Raw genomic sequence first — 14,826 nt, 5'->3', positions numbered from 1 at the left:
AGGTTGGTGGGATGAAAATTTAGAGGGAGAAGCTAAGATTAAGATGAATGTGACAGCTTATAAAGAGAATGTACTGGTGGAGTAAAGAGGGCTACAGATTCCTGGCACCACTTCTCTCAGGAGGCAGGATCTATTCCCCTTGCCTTGAAACTGGACTGACTGCTTTTGATCAATAAAACATTGCAGAAATGCACTGAGTAACTTCTGAGGTTGAGCATTAAGAGATCTAAGGCTTCTGCTTTTGCCTCTCTTGGAAGGCTTCTTAGAAAGCAGCCACAAATATAAGAAGTACAACTACTTTGAGACCACTAGGCTGCGAGGAAGCCCAAGCCAGCCACATGGAAAGGTCAAGGGTAGGAGCAAAGAGATGCCAGGCACACAGATGAAGCTTTCTTGGATCTTCTGTCCCAGCCCAGCACCAGGTGAATAAAGCTACATGATGATCCAGTTGATGCCACATGGAACAGAAGAACCACCCAGCTGAGCCCTGCATGAGCCTCAGAATCATGAACAAATAAAATGGTTTTAAGCCACTAAGTTTTGAGACAGTATGTTGGATAGCAATAGATCATCAAAATAGATGCAGAAATCTGAACAAGAGGAAATGAGCTTAAGTGGCAGGATGAGATTTACTTATTTTTAAAGATATACAGAAATTCTTGAGAGCAGGGATGATTAGTTGCTGGGCCAAGCCAAAGAGAGAGGTGGCATCATTGCCAGAACATATCTTTAGCAATATGGTAGATACCCGGCTTTCTGAAAGGGCTTTAGCAGAAGTCTGTATGGAGGCAGGGAACTTGACCAAATAGCCTCTTTCTTCTATTCGCAAGGAATCTCTCTCTTGTCTCATTACGCATCCAAGTAACTCCCTAGATTATCAAAACTATTTCTATCTTGGCAAAGGTAAATGGATGACTATCTTTCCTAGCAACTCTGGTCCTCTTTCCTTACCTGACTTTTCAAGTAGACAACACCATTGCCTGTGTCTGTGTTGGTTCTGTGAGTTCCGAGGCCTGCGTGGGGGTTATACAAAATCTACAAGACTACAGTGTCCATCCACTGTCAAAGGGACTGGCCTGGGACTTGATGTGTGAGTCCTGGGAAGAGGGACACAAAGATATGAAGGTTTTTCTGCTCACACTGCATATCCTGGAATAATCATCACCATGATCATTGGCTACCATTTATTGAACACTGTGTAATAAGCACTTTACATGCACCAATTCATTTAACACTCATTATTTCATCACTGTCATTTTAGAATAAGAATTTAGAGCTCAAAGCAACTAGATAATTTCCATGAGATCATGCTACTGGACAGTGGCAGAGCCAGGTTTTGAACCTGGGTCTGTTTGCCTCCCCATAGCATCCTGTATGTGTCCTGGTGTCTGCAAACAGTTAACCTCTACCATCATGGGCTTTTTTTCCTTGAAAAGCAGAGTATTCCTTTTATTATACATACAAATCTCTATCTATACACACACACATAACCTTTTCATTCAGGTAATTACCAATCAAAGGATTAGGGTCCTGTACATTACAAAAGGCAAAATAAGCTTTGAAGAAAAATATTTTAGATTCATTACCATTCTTAAATTTTCTTGAGTACCACATTAGAAAGTGAGGGAAAAAAAAAAACAGAAGAAAAAAATGACACTTCATACAATCAGACTGCAATCATCTTAGTTAGTTGATAGTATACTCTTTATAGTTTTTCTCCAAATAGGTACAAAGCAGGTTCAAGTATTCCCTGTGGATGCTTTCCCACACCTTAATTTTTTTTTTTTTTTTACTCCCAGTCCCAGTCAATGTTTATCCAAACTCTCTGAAACATATTAGGAAGGAGTCTCAATTAATTCAAACATAATGCTGGGTAATCACAAATACTCAGAAATATTGCAGAGTTGTACTTCAAATTCTCTTCCCAATATATTGTCACAGAATGCTATTCGATTAGGGTTCTCAGCACATCCAAGATGTATTTGTTTTTCTTCAATTATGCATTCAAAGACAACTCAATGAACCAAAAGCCCCCATAAGCACCCCTAAATGGATTAAAAGTCTTGAAAGAAAAAAGAACCATCAATGAAATGAAGGAAAAAACATCAACAGAGCCTAAGCTGTTGAGCTTCAGCAGCAATAAGTGACATCTCAGCACTATATCCAGGTCTGTCTCCTCTGTGCTTGTCTACGTGGGCTCCTGCACCTGCTCCCAGATCAGTATAAATCAGTACTAGGCACCAGACAGGGGTGCTCTGTGAGAACACAGGGCAGCAGATGGGGTGAGGCACATGATGATGAGGTTAACAAGCTCCTTAAAATGCTCTGATCGCAGGCTCCTACAACATGAACTGGGACCCGTACTCATTCTTCAGGTCCCAGTTGAAAGGCCATTCTTCCAGAAAGCCTTTTCAGACCACCCCACGATAAGGTTCCATGGCCGCTACGCTGTTCCACGGTGCCCTGTACTCCTCGAGAGCTGGGATCATGTCTCTCGGGCTCTTCACAGTCCCACCAGGGTCTGGCACAGCACTGGGCATGGAGCTGAGTCGCTAAAAGGGTCATGCTCTTTTCAATTGGCTCCTGTTGGCTTCTGAGCCAAGCGTTTATCCTGGCAGGATAAGCCCTCACCCTCTCTGATTGGCGGGAGTAGCTTCTCCAGGAGATTGACAAAGGTTTACTCAGTACAGGCCTCACCTTCACTTTCTAAAGTGGCACCCCAGATATGCAGTGGCTTCATGCTGAGACCAACACCTTGTCCCTAGCGGCAGAGGACGGTCCATCTTGTACCCAATATGGCACAGAGCCTCGCATCTAGGGGTGGGCTGGGAAAGCCTTCAAGGCACTGGGATTTCAGGTAGGGTGGTTACCTGCACCACAGGCCTAAGAGGACAGCCGCGCACATCAAATGGCCAATGGCCTCCTCGGGCCTTCAGCATCTAGATAGACTCAGTTTACCCCAACGCGCTAAGTCTGAGTGGTGGTGACCGTCATGGCTCCAGCCAGCTGCTGGCTGCAGGAGGGCTGTGGGAGCAGCCTGTTCCCATGAGCAATGTGCCCTTAGAGCTGGGTCCTATGCCTCCTTTCCTCTGGCCACACCACTCCCCAGGGGGTGAGAAGTCCATCGGGTCCAGGGGACTGTGTCCACTAGAGTCTATGACCACCTGGGGTCCATGTCTTCCTTTCCAGACCAAGCTCTGAGTACTAGGGACCCCAGAATTCCCTGCCCAAATAGCCTGAAGCCTGTCTGGGTCTCTTTCCCAGGTCCATCCTTGGCAGGATGGGCGGTGGATACTGTCTCCTGCAGGTGTGAGGGGGTAGCAACTAGGCAGCTCTGGGGACCGTGTGTGGACTGAGCTTGTATATGCAGATTGATGTGCTCACACGCATGCATGCCAAGGCTCTTGCAGGGCAGGACTGAGTAGGGGTTGGTGCCTTGCTCATCTGGTCTTGGTCCCTGCAAATTTCGGAGCAGGCCTGCCCATGCATCTGCCTGCAGGAGACCCTGAGAGCAACACCTGGTGACGCCACTCTATTTCACGTGCTGGCTGTCACTAGCACCTACTGCTGCCTCATTCACCTCCTTCTACCCTGCGCCCCTGAGGAGGCAGAGAGATCTCAGGCAGTGCCCGGCTCATGCTATTCCAGGAGAAGGAGCAGAGAGCCCGGCATCAGCAGCGTTCCTGGTTTCCTGCAAATGCAAACACTTCCACAGCGGGGCGGAGAGCACACGGGGGATATGAGCTTAAGTGTACCATGGGTTTGGGTGGCTGTGAACAGGGGAGTGAATAAGCAAGGGAAAGTGAGGGAGAGGGAAGGGAGGGTGTGCACTGAAAACGAGTTTGTGCACTAGAGAAAAGTGTGTGTGTGTGTGTGCTCGCACGCACATGGGATGGAGAAGGTGCCTGGTATACACCCTGTGCCTGCCATGGTACCTGGGGCCTGTGCCTAAGTGAGGGCCTGGAAAAAGGAGAAAGAAGACAATTGTCTTCTGAGTGTGCCTGCTGATCTTCGTGTGTGTGAGAAGGGAGTGTGGGTGCATCATGCTCTGGGAAGCGTGTAGAGTGGAAGCGTGTGCAAGAGGAGAAGGTGTGCAAATTGAGGAAGCCCATTTTGTGACTCTGATGCACACTCAAATGGGAGGTGCACCCTGCAGACAGGGTAGCAGGAGGACAGGCATGACATCTATTTGATCCATTACTAAACTCCAGCTCCTAACCTTGCACTTGGCACCGAGCAGTTGCCAAATAAATCCTAGATGGATGAATGGGGGATAAAATGGGCAACATTCAGATGAGTGAGCTGGAAGGTATGTGTGGGTCCCCACAGGGCTGTGTGACTCAGAGGCAGGGCACGTGCCTGGGTAACTGTGTGGGCACGTGCATGTGTGTACGTGAGCGTGAGGCTGTGACAAGTGAGAACACGAATGTGTGAGCACTCGTGTCCCAGGAATGTGAGCGAGCATGCCGTCCCGGGGACAGCTGGTGGCTGCCTGGTGTGGGTGAAGCCTGAGGATCTTTTCACCCCAGAGGTCCCAATCTGGGAGGGCTGTGATGACCTGCCTGGTGCTGGCTCAGGTCCGGGTGACCGTGGCCGAGAGCTTCAGCTGTATCGCTCCTGCCCGGCGGCATGTGTGGGAATGAGTGAGTCACCACGCACGGCTGGCCCTCTCTCTGCCTGCCTCTCGCCTCACCCAGCGGGGATGACAGCAGGGAGGGGGAGAGATTATTGAGGGCTGTATTTTTACACCATCATTATGCAATTGCTTGCAGGGGCCACAGGCTCGTTCTCATGGCCCAGCACTCCGGCTCTCTTGGCCTAGCCTCCTCCATCCCCCTCTCTGGCCACACTGCGGTTTGAGCCGGCAGTTCAGGCTGATGAATATCTGTGAAAGTCGTCCTTATGCTGAACTCCAAGACTACCCTATTTACAATGCCAGACCACCGCCCATCCCTGCCCAGGCCCCTCTTGGCTTTGATTTTTTCCCACAGCACTTATTCCATCTGCCATACTATATATATTTTACTATTTTATTTATTGCATCTTTCCCTTAATAGCCAATGCCTTATTCAGCATTTGCTCTGTGTCAGGCATTGTTCTGAGCTCTCTCTACTTTCATTCCTTGAATCCTCCGATAACTCTACGCAGTTGTGAATACTATCCTTCCCGTTTTGTAAGTGAGGAACCAAGGCAGAGAGGTTCAATAACTTGCCATTGGCTACCCTGCTGCTAAGTGGTGGAGTCAAGCCTAATTCCCTCCCTGTAGAGAGGCAGGGAATTTTCTTGGTTTGGTTCACTAATGCATCTCCAGGGCTTACAACAGACCTAGCACCTAGTACTGGGAACTCGATTAATATTTAGTGAATGAATGAATGCTGGACACAGAGGACGTGGTGATGAATTTGAGATGGCACTAGCCTTCAAAGAACTCCTGGATGAAAAAAGACAATGATTACTACAATACGACATGAGGATGGTGTCCTAGGGGCCCAGAGAAGGCACATAACTCATCAGGCCCTGGCAGGCAGGGCTTCCCAGAGGGAGGCGACAGCCGGCGACAGGCACGCAGACCTAGCCTATCTGCTCCAGGCCTCCGCCCTGGGGACAGGCACACTCTGGCTCTTCCTCTCTCAGCCCACAGGATCCCAGAGGATGATGGTGGTGCCGATGGGGAAGGCAGGGGCAGAGGAGGGCAACGGCCAGGGGCTTGGGCTCTGCAAAGCCATGTGCTGCGGCGAGCTCTCACTCGACCAACCTTAGCAGCTAACCTTGGCTTACTTAGCTAAGTGACTGCCTACCTGCCCCGGCCTTGGCCTTCTCACCTGTAAGATGGGGCTAGCGATGGATACAGATTTCATCGGGCAGTGGAGAGGACCACCTGAGGTATATGCGTGAGAGCTTTTGGAACAGGGCCTGGCACGAGGAAGGAAATGTGCCTGCTTCCATCACGAGGACTCTACTCCTGGCTTCCGGCTTTTTGGAGAGAACTACAGAGAGAGCTGGAATTAAACATATCATGCTTATTACTGTAGCTTCTCTGCTGCGGCTCATCCCACCTTCCAGGAGCAGCTCAGAACAGCACTGGCCCATGAGGCTCCGTCAGGCTAGGGGCAATGACGGTTATATCCAACCCCATATCCCCAGTGCCTCATAAGAGGTACTCAACAAATACTGGTTGAGTGAATGATCCAGTGATGACATTTATTTCCTCCCCCAGTCCCCCTGGGAGGATGAAATTTCACTTTGCTGTTGTCTCCATTTTACAGACAAGGGGCTGGAGGGCCAGCAGGGTCAAGTACCAAGTTCACCAACGCACGGACCGCGAGCAGAGCAGGTGGACCCGTTAGGCCTCACACCCATGTTCTTGCCTCCACACCATGCTACTCTCTGGACTCCTACACATCTTGCCCTATTTTCTGAAGATTTTTTTCCCTAGCCAACAGGGCCATCCCTGATTTTAGAATCATCTCCGAATTCTATGACTCACATCTGAATCACTGGGCTCCTTAATAGTTGAAAAAGACTTTTGATGTCATCTAGACCTCCTACCCATTGTGGAAACTTCCTCTCCACTGTCTATCTAGCCATTACTTGAATGCCTCCAGTGCTGGGGCACTCATTCTCTTTCTCTTGAATTATCCAGTTCTATGGCTGCACTAATTTCAGAGTCGGAAAGGAAGTTCTGCATCCTGTGGGCCAACAGGCCTCTCTTTAATTTCCACGCACTGGGCTTAGCCAGCCTCCTAAAATGCACAGAACGAATCCTCCCTACAAGGCAGCCAGACCGTTCTCACATCCTTTAGAGAATTCTCTCCTCCAAGCCAGCTACTGCGATTCCCACGATGCATGCCATCCTGGACCATCTCAAAAGGCCGCCTGGAGGCGTCCTCTGCGTGCCAGGGGCAATGGCACCCCCTACGGGGCAGGGGCTGAACTGCAGCAAAGGGCTCAGTTCTGATTTGGAGGCCAGAGGCGCTTCCTGAGGCTGGGACACTGACGCTCGGGAACGGCTCATTTTAAAGAACGGCCCCTTTAGAGTCACACCTAGCTGATTTCCAAGTCCATCTTACAGAGTGCCACGTGAAGATTCCAGTCTGAGGCTCCTTGCCAGGTGCTGAGTTTTCCGCCAAGCTGTAGGTTTGGAACTTCAAAGTTAGAATTCAAAAGGCTGCTTTTTAACCAAAAGGTTTGGGAGGACTGGTATAGAAATGTATACTGCTATTGCAGGATTATGGTAATTTTTAGTTTTTTTCCACTTGTCTTTTTTTTTTTTTTTGGTATTAAATGTGATTGTTATATATTTAGGATATTAAATTTTTTTTCTTTTTTTTATTCATTTTTTAATCCACTTGTCTTTATGTTCTAATATTTCTATGATAGGCATTTTAATAAAAAGAAACAAAACAATAGAAACTTTTAAAAAAAGAAAAATGAAACAATAAACAATAAAAATATCCCCACCCTCCTTCCTTTATTCTTTCCAAGGCCGGGTATTTGTCTACACTGGGACATGCTGCCCCTGTGGTAATGACCCTGTGACTGCAGGGACCTGTGGATCAGACAGCCAGGCTCCCCATCGGTCTGGCCAGCGAGACTCAAGCAGCACAATTTTAAACTCATCACTCCCCGAGGATGCTCATCGGGGCTATCAGGTAGTTTCTCCACATCATCCACCCCACCCTGGGCTCATGCCACATTCAGGTTATTTGTTCATGTTCCTTAATCTTACCTCCTGAGTCCCCATGGAACGGCCACATCGCCCATCAGGGGTCACGCCCCCACCAGCCCTGGGCTCCCCAGCTCCTCACCTTTCTTTCCACCCTCCCCCAGCACAGCTTTAGCTGCCTGCTCTCCCCATGGGAGCCTAGAGCAGCTCCAAATGATAACAGGTCCAAAAGACACGGAGAGTTAGAGGAACAAATCCCCCTTTGAATGAAGACCTACAGACCCGATGAGTCACTCCCTCACAAACGGAGCTCTCAGCTAATGAGGCCTTATTCCAGTCCCAGGGTCAGCTCGGAGCTCGGGGGGGCGCCGGGCGCTGGGAAGACTCACCCGACAGCCTCTCACTGCAGCACATGTCCAGGGCCCCTCCCTCGGAGTCATCAGCAGTGTGGTTCTCTCTCTCACTCCTGCGGCAGAATGAAAAATGTGATGCTGTAGAGCCGGGGTCAAGGCAAAATCCTGAGCAAAGATAAAAAGCCTTTCACTGCTGCACTGTGTCCTTACCCCTACCCGGTGAGGGGCACCTGAGGGAAAGACCAACCCGCCAAGGGGTGAGGCTGTAGAGGGGGGAGTAGAATTTTGCAAGGGTCCTCCAAGTGGAATCATCAGTCTCAGCTTCACCTCTGCTCCAGAGGGAGGGCTTACCATGTGAGAAGCACTTTACATACTTTACCACACTGAACCCACGCAGTGACCCCATGAATTAGGAATCATTACACAGACTCAGAGAGGTAAAGTAATTTAGCCAAGGTCACACAGCTAGTTAGGGTGGAGCTGGGTTTGAAATTAAGGGCTGAGTTTCCAGGCTCATACCCTCACTGCTATGCTGTTCTGCCTCTTAGTTTGAATCATGAGTGAGCAAGGAGAGGGGTTTGGGCAACACAGCTCTGTGTCCAGCTCTCCAAGGTCTACAATTGTCCTGTGCCTCTCAGGCTGCCCCACAAAAGGCCTCAGGCAGCAGAAGGTGACACACAAAATTCTTCTCCGGAAACAGCTATATAGTTTTATAGTTTTTTGTTGTTGTTTATTTATTTATATATTATCAATGTTCTGTTTCTTCCAAAACCAGAAAATCAGAAATCCCTTTTTCTAGTCCAGTAGGGTACCTTATAGGATTGTACTAGGGCTTAGTCTTTCTCTTTTACCCAGTAAGCTGGAAAAAGGTTGTTGGAGATCAGCCAGGCCCCATGAAGTGTTCTGAGAGTGGACACATCTTGAGGGCGTCTACACAGCTCGAAATGCAGGTATGGGCTCCAATTACTTCATTGCCCTTCATTTCTCTACCCTTGGTTCTACCTGACTGATCCAAGGGTCAATCAGACCCTCTCTCCCTCTCATTTAACTGCGTTCTGGAGGGCTGGGAGACTGCGGCTGCCAGGGCTGCATCACGTTAACCACTGGGCCCTGGAGAGAAGGCCCATCGGCATCCGCGCCGAGGGCCTCAGCCTGCTTCGTGCCCACCTGCCCTGTGTCTTGATTGGGCAACATGTCTGTCAACTCCATGATTTGTCCCAGGATCCTTCCAATAAACTCCCACACTTTAGCTGAAGCCAGCTGGATTTGCATTCCTGAAACTGGAAAACCAAAGAATCTTAATAAAGCTCTGTTCACACAATACTTCCAAGAAGTCCAAGAGTCCTCTCTGCCTGACAGTCCTGCTATACCACCTGCCCAAGTGTCCTGGGGCCTATTTTAGTTTCAGCTGTGGATTTTAAACAATTAAGGGCAGATCCGCTGATTAAGGGTGACCCTTCTCATTCTGACCTCTTCCACTCTCAACGGGCACTGCATTTTTTATTTTTCCCTCATGCCAGGTGGAAGAGTTTTTAAGAATTCCAAATCCCAGAGCCCAACTCTCCCGCAGAGAAAGGGCTGCTTTCTTTAACACCTTCTAAATGTCTCCAGAATCCCTCCACTTCTTTCCCTCTCCACCATCTCCCTCTTGGTCCAGGCCGCCATCATCTTTTGTCTAGATTACTGTAGCAGTCTTTTTTTTTTTCAGGGACTGGGGGCTGGGGATTGAACCCGGGACGTGGTATGTGGGAAGCGGTGCTCAACCACTGAACCACATCAGCTCCCGAGTGGTTTTCTTTTTTTTTCCCCATTCGTTTGCTTGTTTGTATTTTAGCAGACCTTTAACTAGTCTCGGCATCTACTTAGGCTGACCTCCAATTCATTCTCTATGTGGCTCCAGTGCATATGGCCATAGAGGGTATGCGGTTTACAACCTGCACAGCTGAATGGGGCAACTCTTGAAAACTGAACATTTATTATCTAATCTTCCTCGACAAATATGTCAATGGCATCCTATTGCACTTAGAATAAAGATAAAAATCCTTTAGCATAGCTTATTAAATTTTTCAGAGTCTGGCCCCTGTTTATCCCTCCAGTCTTTTTTCTTTTTTTTAAATTTTTATTAGAGAAGTTGTAGGTTTACAGAATGACCATGCTTAAATACAGGATACCCATACACCACACTCTTATTATGACTGTGCTCTTAACTCCACGGCGTAACTTAGGGTTCACTGTGTAGTGCAGGTTCATGGATTGTTTTAAGAAATTGTACTCTATTACCACATATACAACCTAACATTTCCCTTTTTAACCACATTCAGATACGTATTTCAGTGCTGCTAATTAATAAAAACGTGGACTTGCCATGAGTTTGTGTCATCCTTGCACAGGGGCCATGCTAATCTTGTCTGTACAATTCCAATTTTTAAAAAATAATTTCTCTTCCCTCCCCCCCCCACCCCAGTTGTCTGTTCTCTGTGTCCATTTGCTGCATCTTCTTTGTCCGCTTCTGTTGTTGACAGCGGCAAGGGAATGTGTGTTTCTTTTTGTTGCGTCATCTTGTTGTGTCAGCTCTCTGTGTGTGCGGCACCATTTCTGGGCAGGCTGCACTTTCTTTCGTGCTGGGCGGCTCTCCTTCTGGGTGCACTCCTTGCACGTGGGGCTCCCCTACGCGGGGGACACCCCTGCATGGCATGGCACTCCTTGCGCACATCAGCACTGTGCATGGGCCAGCTGCACACGGGTCAAGGAGGCCCGGGGTTTGAACCGCGGACCTCCCATGTGGTAGACGGACGCCCTAACCACTGGGCCAAGTCCGCTGCCTGTAATTCCAATAAATAAAAGAATGTTCTTCTTTCAACTAGAACAAATGTATGTCACTATTACAAGGTGGTAAGAATATGGTGATGAATGGGAAAAATACAATTAAAGTATACTTAACACCAATATTGCAATATTCTTGTATCAGTGTCAAAGAAGGTACTATATCAATGTTAAGGGTCAATAATAGGGGATTTTTCCTGTTGGACTAAGGAAAAAGTCCAAAAATTTACTGAGGCAATGACTGCACAACTCTGTGATGAAACTGAGAGCCACTGAGTGTACACTTCGGATGGATTATACAAGGCACGGGACTCTATAACACAGTGAGCCCTGTGGGGGAACATGGACTGTGGTAAAAGTACAAATAAGAGAGTGTTCTCTGATGAACTACAACAAATGCACAATACTAACACATGGTGTTAATTTCAGGAGGTGTATGGAAAAAACATACCAAATGTAAGTTCTGGACCATAGTTAGCAGTAATAGTCTGATGATGTTCTTTCATAATCTGTAACAAATGTTCTACAACAATGCAAGGTGTTGGTAAAGAGATGATGGATGGGAATTCTGCACATTACGCATAATTATTTTGGAAGCTCACAATTTCTCTAATAGAAAATATATTTTAAAAAGCCATCAGGAACTCAAACACAACCACTGACCCTGTCTGTGTTGTCTTGTTGACAGGCTTTTTGTTAAGCCACTTAGAAACCCCCTCCAAGACAACCTCCTGTCGTCTTGAAGCAGTTACAGAATCACACATTTATGCAGCCCTCCAGTTTGCAGAGGAGGAAACTGAGGCAAGGAAAGATGTCTGACTGGCCCCAGCTCCTATATCAAGTGGGTGGCCATGGTGATTGAGAGGGCCTATCCCCCAGACTCCCAGTCCTGAGCGTTTGCTTTCTTCACCCTAAAGACCCCCCAAGTGAAGGGCAGTCCATGAGGGGTGGCCCTGGCTGGGTGCAGAAAGGGAACCAAGGTATCCAGAACCCCCTGGGAGGGGACCCACGTGTGACTCACTGCTGCTTTCACACCTTGAGCCTCCCAGGCCCAAGCGGTGTTCAGAACAGCTCAGTGCTGCATGTGTGCCGCGGACTCTATAAATAAGCTTCCTAGAAAATGACTAATTTCATAAGCAGAAAAGAAGAAAGAGTAGCACCTTTCAGCTGCAAATGAAATTGGAACAAGAGGCTGATTCTCTGCCCTGTAGTCGAAGGACGCCAGGCAATCCCAGCCAAAATACGCATGTTTTGGCTGTTCAGACGAGGGTTTTAATAAGATTTCTAATGGGAACAGATGCCCGATTCAGGCTGGACCAATAAGCTGAGTCTCTGGGCACTGCCCTCCTCCTTCCCCTCCGAAGAGCAGAAATAGCTGCTTGCCATGGACTGCTGCGGGCCCCTTCTCCACTCCCATCAGCTTGCACCAGGAGCAGAAAAGCAGCCTGTGGCAACCAGCAGCAGCTTGCTGGGCTGGCACCCACTGCCACTTCAGAGGCAGAGAACCCCAGAGGTGCGAGGACTTGGAAGCCACCCAGCCTGCCCCTCATTCACTGATGGAGAAAGGCCTGGAGCGGGAAAGAACCTTCTCAAAGCTGTTCCCTCACTCAGCAAATGTTTGCTGAACATCTCCTGCGAGAAGGCACAAGAGCCATCCCAGGCACACAAAGGGGGACGCTCTGGGCCCGCACTGCACGCCCGCAGTCTTCTCGGGGCGACAGACAGGCAAACATGATGCCACACCAGGTGACTCCTTGCAGAGGGCTCAGCTCAGGCTGGGGTGAGCGGGGTGGGGAAGACAGGTGCTGACCCTCCAAGGTCGTTGCAGGTGGGTGTGGGGTCACGAGGGAAACACCTCAGGCAGTGCACACAGCACGCACAAGGCACGAAGGCCAAGGAGCATGGAACATTTGGTGCCAACTAGAAGTAGGCTGGCCAGCGGGATGGGGAAGCAGAGGGGGCGCGGACTCAGCAGAGGCACACGAGCGAGAGGCAGGCCTGGCGGCCAGGCGTACTGCTTCCTTGTGCACTTGCCGTGGCCTCGCTGTGCTGAGAGACGCTACCAGCTTCGCACCCCTGGCCTGGGCTGGGCAAGGCCATGACAGGAAGGGAGCGGGCAGCAGGGCCAGTGGTGTGGGGTGCAAGAATGCACCTTAAGAGCCAGGCTGTGGCATCTTGGCTGGTCCCACACTACTCTTTTAAACTCTGCTCCTATAGTGCATGCTGTTACTTTGCACATTCCTTTCCTCCCTCTGGGCCCCTGAGGTCTCATCTATCAAATAATGTGGTCACAGACTCTAAGCCTCTTGTAGCTCAAATTGTCATCACTTCGTTTGTTCCTTCATATGTGTGAGGCCACCGTGTGCTGAGTGGCTACTCCACCATTGCTGGGTGCTGGACACACGGCCTGGACCAGCTGCCAGGAGCTCATGGCCAGCAGGGGAGACACAGGATGGGTAACTGCTGTGGGCTGGGTAAAGAGTTCCAAGGGACATCTGTCCAGGATGGACAGGACCGAGTACTTCACCTCTGTGGGTGGGTGCTGCTAGGAGGCATCCTGTAGTGGATGCCAACTTTGCCCAGGATTTATGCAGAGAAAGGTCTGGAGCTGAGCGATTCAGTGAGGCAGGCAGAAAAACCTGCTTCCCAGGTGGGTGAGGGGCGAGGAGGCTCCGGGATGCTGGAGCCAGGATCTGCAGCCGCGCAGATAGCCAGGATTCTTGGGTGTGAGGCCGAGGCCCAGGGACCTCCCCGCCCCAGGCAAGACGTCCTCCACCCTGGGCTGTGCCCTCTGGGCCCTCCAAGCACGCCCCGCTGTCCACACTGTCGGACCCCTCAAGACATCTCCATCCACTGAACCGCACCACCCAGCCTCGCCTCCAGGCCTTCGTTCACGTGTCCCCTCAGGTGGGAACATTCTTTCCCTCTTTTGGCAAATCTTACTCATGCTGCAATGCCCAACTCGGTAGTTACCTCTTCCACTGAGTGGTCTCCGATTTCCCAGGCAGAGTCAAGCTCTCCCATCTCTGGGCTCCCCCACGCACCTGGCGCACACTTTCCCTGGGCTCTTACCTTGTTCTGCTGCTATAGTTAGTTGTTGATGCACCTGCCTCCCCGAAGGTGCCAGCAACTGGGGAGTGCCCTCACCCCCTCAACCACCTCTGCAAGCCAGGTGCTCAGCACAGGGCCTGAGCCCTCCATGTATATGTGAGCGGTCAAAGGAAAGACAGTGGCAGGGTCTCAAAGGCTGGTGACTGTGGGGTTCTGAGAGGGCAGACTGCAGGTGGGAGGTTCCCAACCTGGGGAAGACGGCCAGATCACAGCCAGGAAGAGGCCCATAAGGCCACGCGGATTTTCATTCGCATGTTCCGCGTGCAGGGGCAGAGGACATGCTGGTTCTATGGAAAGCGAATTATCAGGCTGATCACCTCACACAAATAGGCCATGGGGCCCAGAGCTGCCCCTGCAGAGGGTCTGCCCTCCCCACGGGGCAGCTTCAGGGAACCACACACACGCTGCCTCGCCTGGCAGCCTCACAATTCATTCCCAAGGTGTCTGAACGGAGAGAGATGCGGTCAGGGGACAGGGCAGGAAGTTTTCTCAACAAAAATGCAAATTTGGATGTGAATGGAGGAGAGAGGTCAGCACATCCAGATGGGGAAACTCAAGCCCCAAGAGGTTAAGTGACTTGTTCAAGGCCAAAAAATATTGCGTGTGGACAGTTGATGTTTTCAGGTAGTAAGGGAATACCAATTTCATTCTGGGGAATTATCATTCTCTTTCCTGGTGCTCCATCTGACTCTTGCTACATGGAGGACCAAACCCCAGAGCTGAGTTTCTGACAATTCTCTGTTACACCCCCAAAGACTTTTAAAGAATATCTTTTCTGCCTAAGTTACTCAGTTTCTGTTGCTGGCAACCAAAGAACCCAGACTGATGCATACGGCAAACTCGCGGAACAGATAGGCTCTGAGCCCGGGACTC

At 49.7% G+C, this 14,826-nt stretch overlaps 1 protein-coding gene and 1 pseudogene across 2 annotated transcripts in view; both read right to left on the bottom strand.

Moving 5' to 3' along the window:
- Positions 1–14,826, bottom strand: part of PTPN5 (protein tyrosine phosphatase non-receptor type 5) — a 59,697-nt gene that overhangs the window by 28,134 nt on the left and 16,737 nt on the right. For both annotated transcript variants that reach the window (XM_058305652.2, XM_012525651.4), the window contains exon 2: positions 8,056–8,132. In XM_058305652.2, coding sequence (XP_058161635.1) covers positions 8,056–8,080 — 25 coding nt within the window. In that variant the 5' untranslated portion in view covers positions 8,081–8,132. The remainder of the gene's footprint in view (positions 1–8,055; positions 8,133–14,826) is intronic.
- Positions 10,365–10,460, bottom strand: LOC111764452 (U6 spliceosomal RNA; annotated as a pseudogene).

The sequence above is a fragment of the Dasypus novemcinctus genome, chromosome 10 (genome assembly GCF_030445035.2).
Source record: "Dasypus novemcinctus isolate mDasNov1 chromosome 10, mDasNov1.1.hap2, whole genome shotgun sequence".
Lineage (NCBI taxonomy): Eukaryota > Metazoa > Chordata > Mammalia > Cingulata > Dasypodidae > Dasypus > Dasypus novemcinctus.
This window is presented reverse-complemented; position numbering and strand designations above follow the sequence as displayed.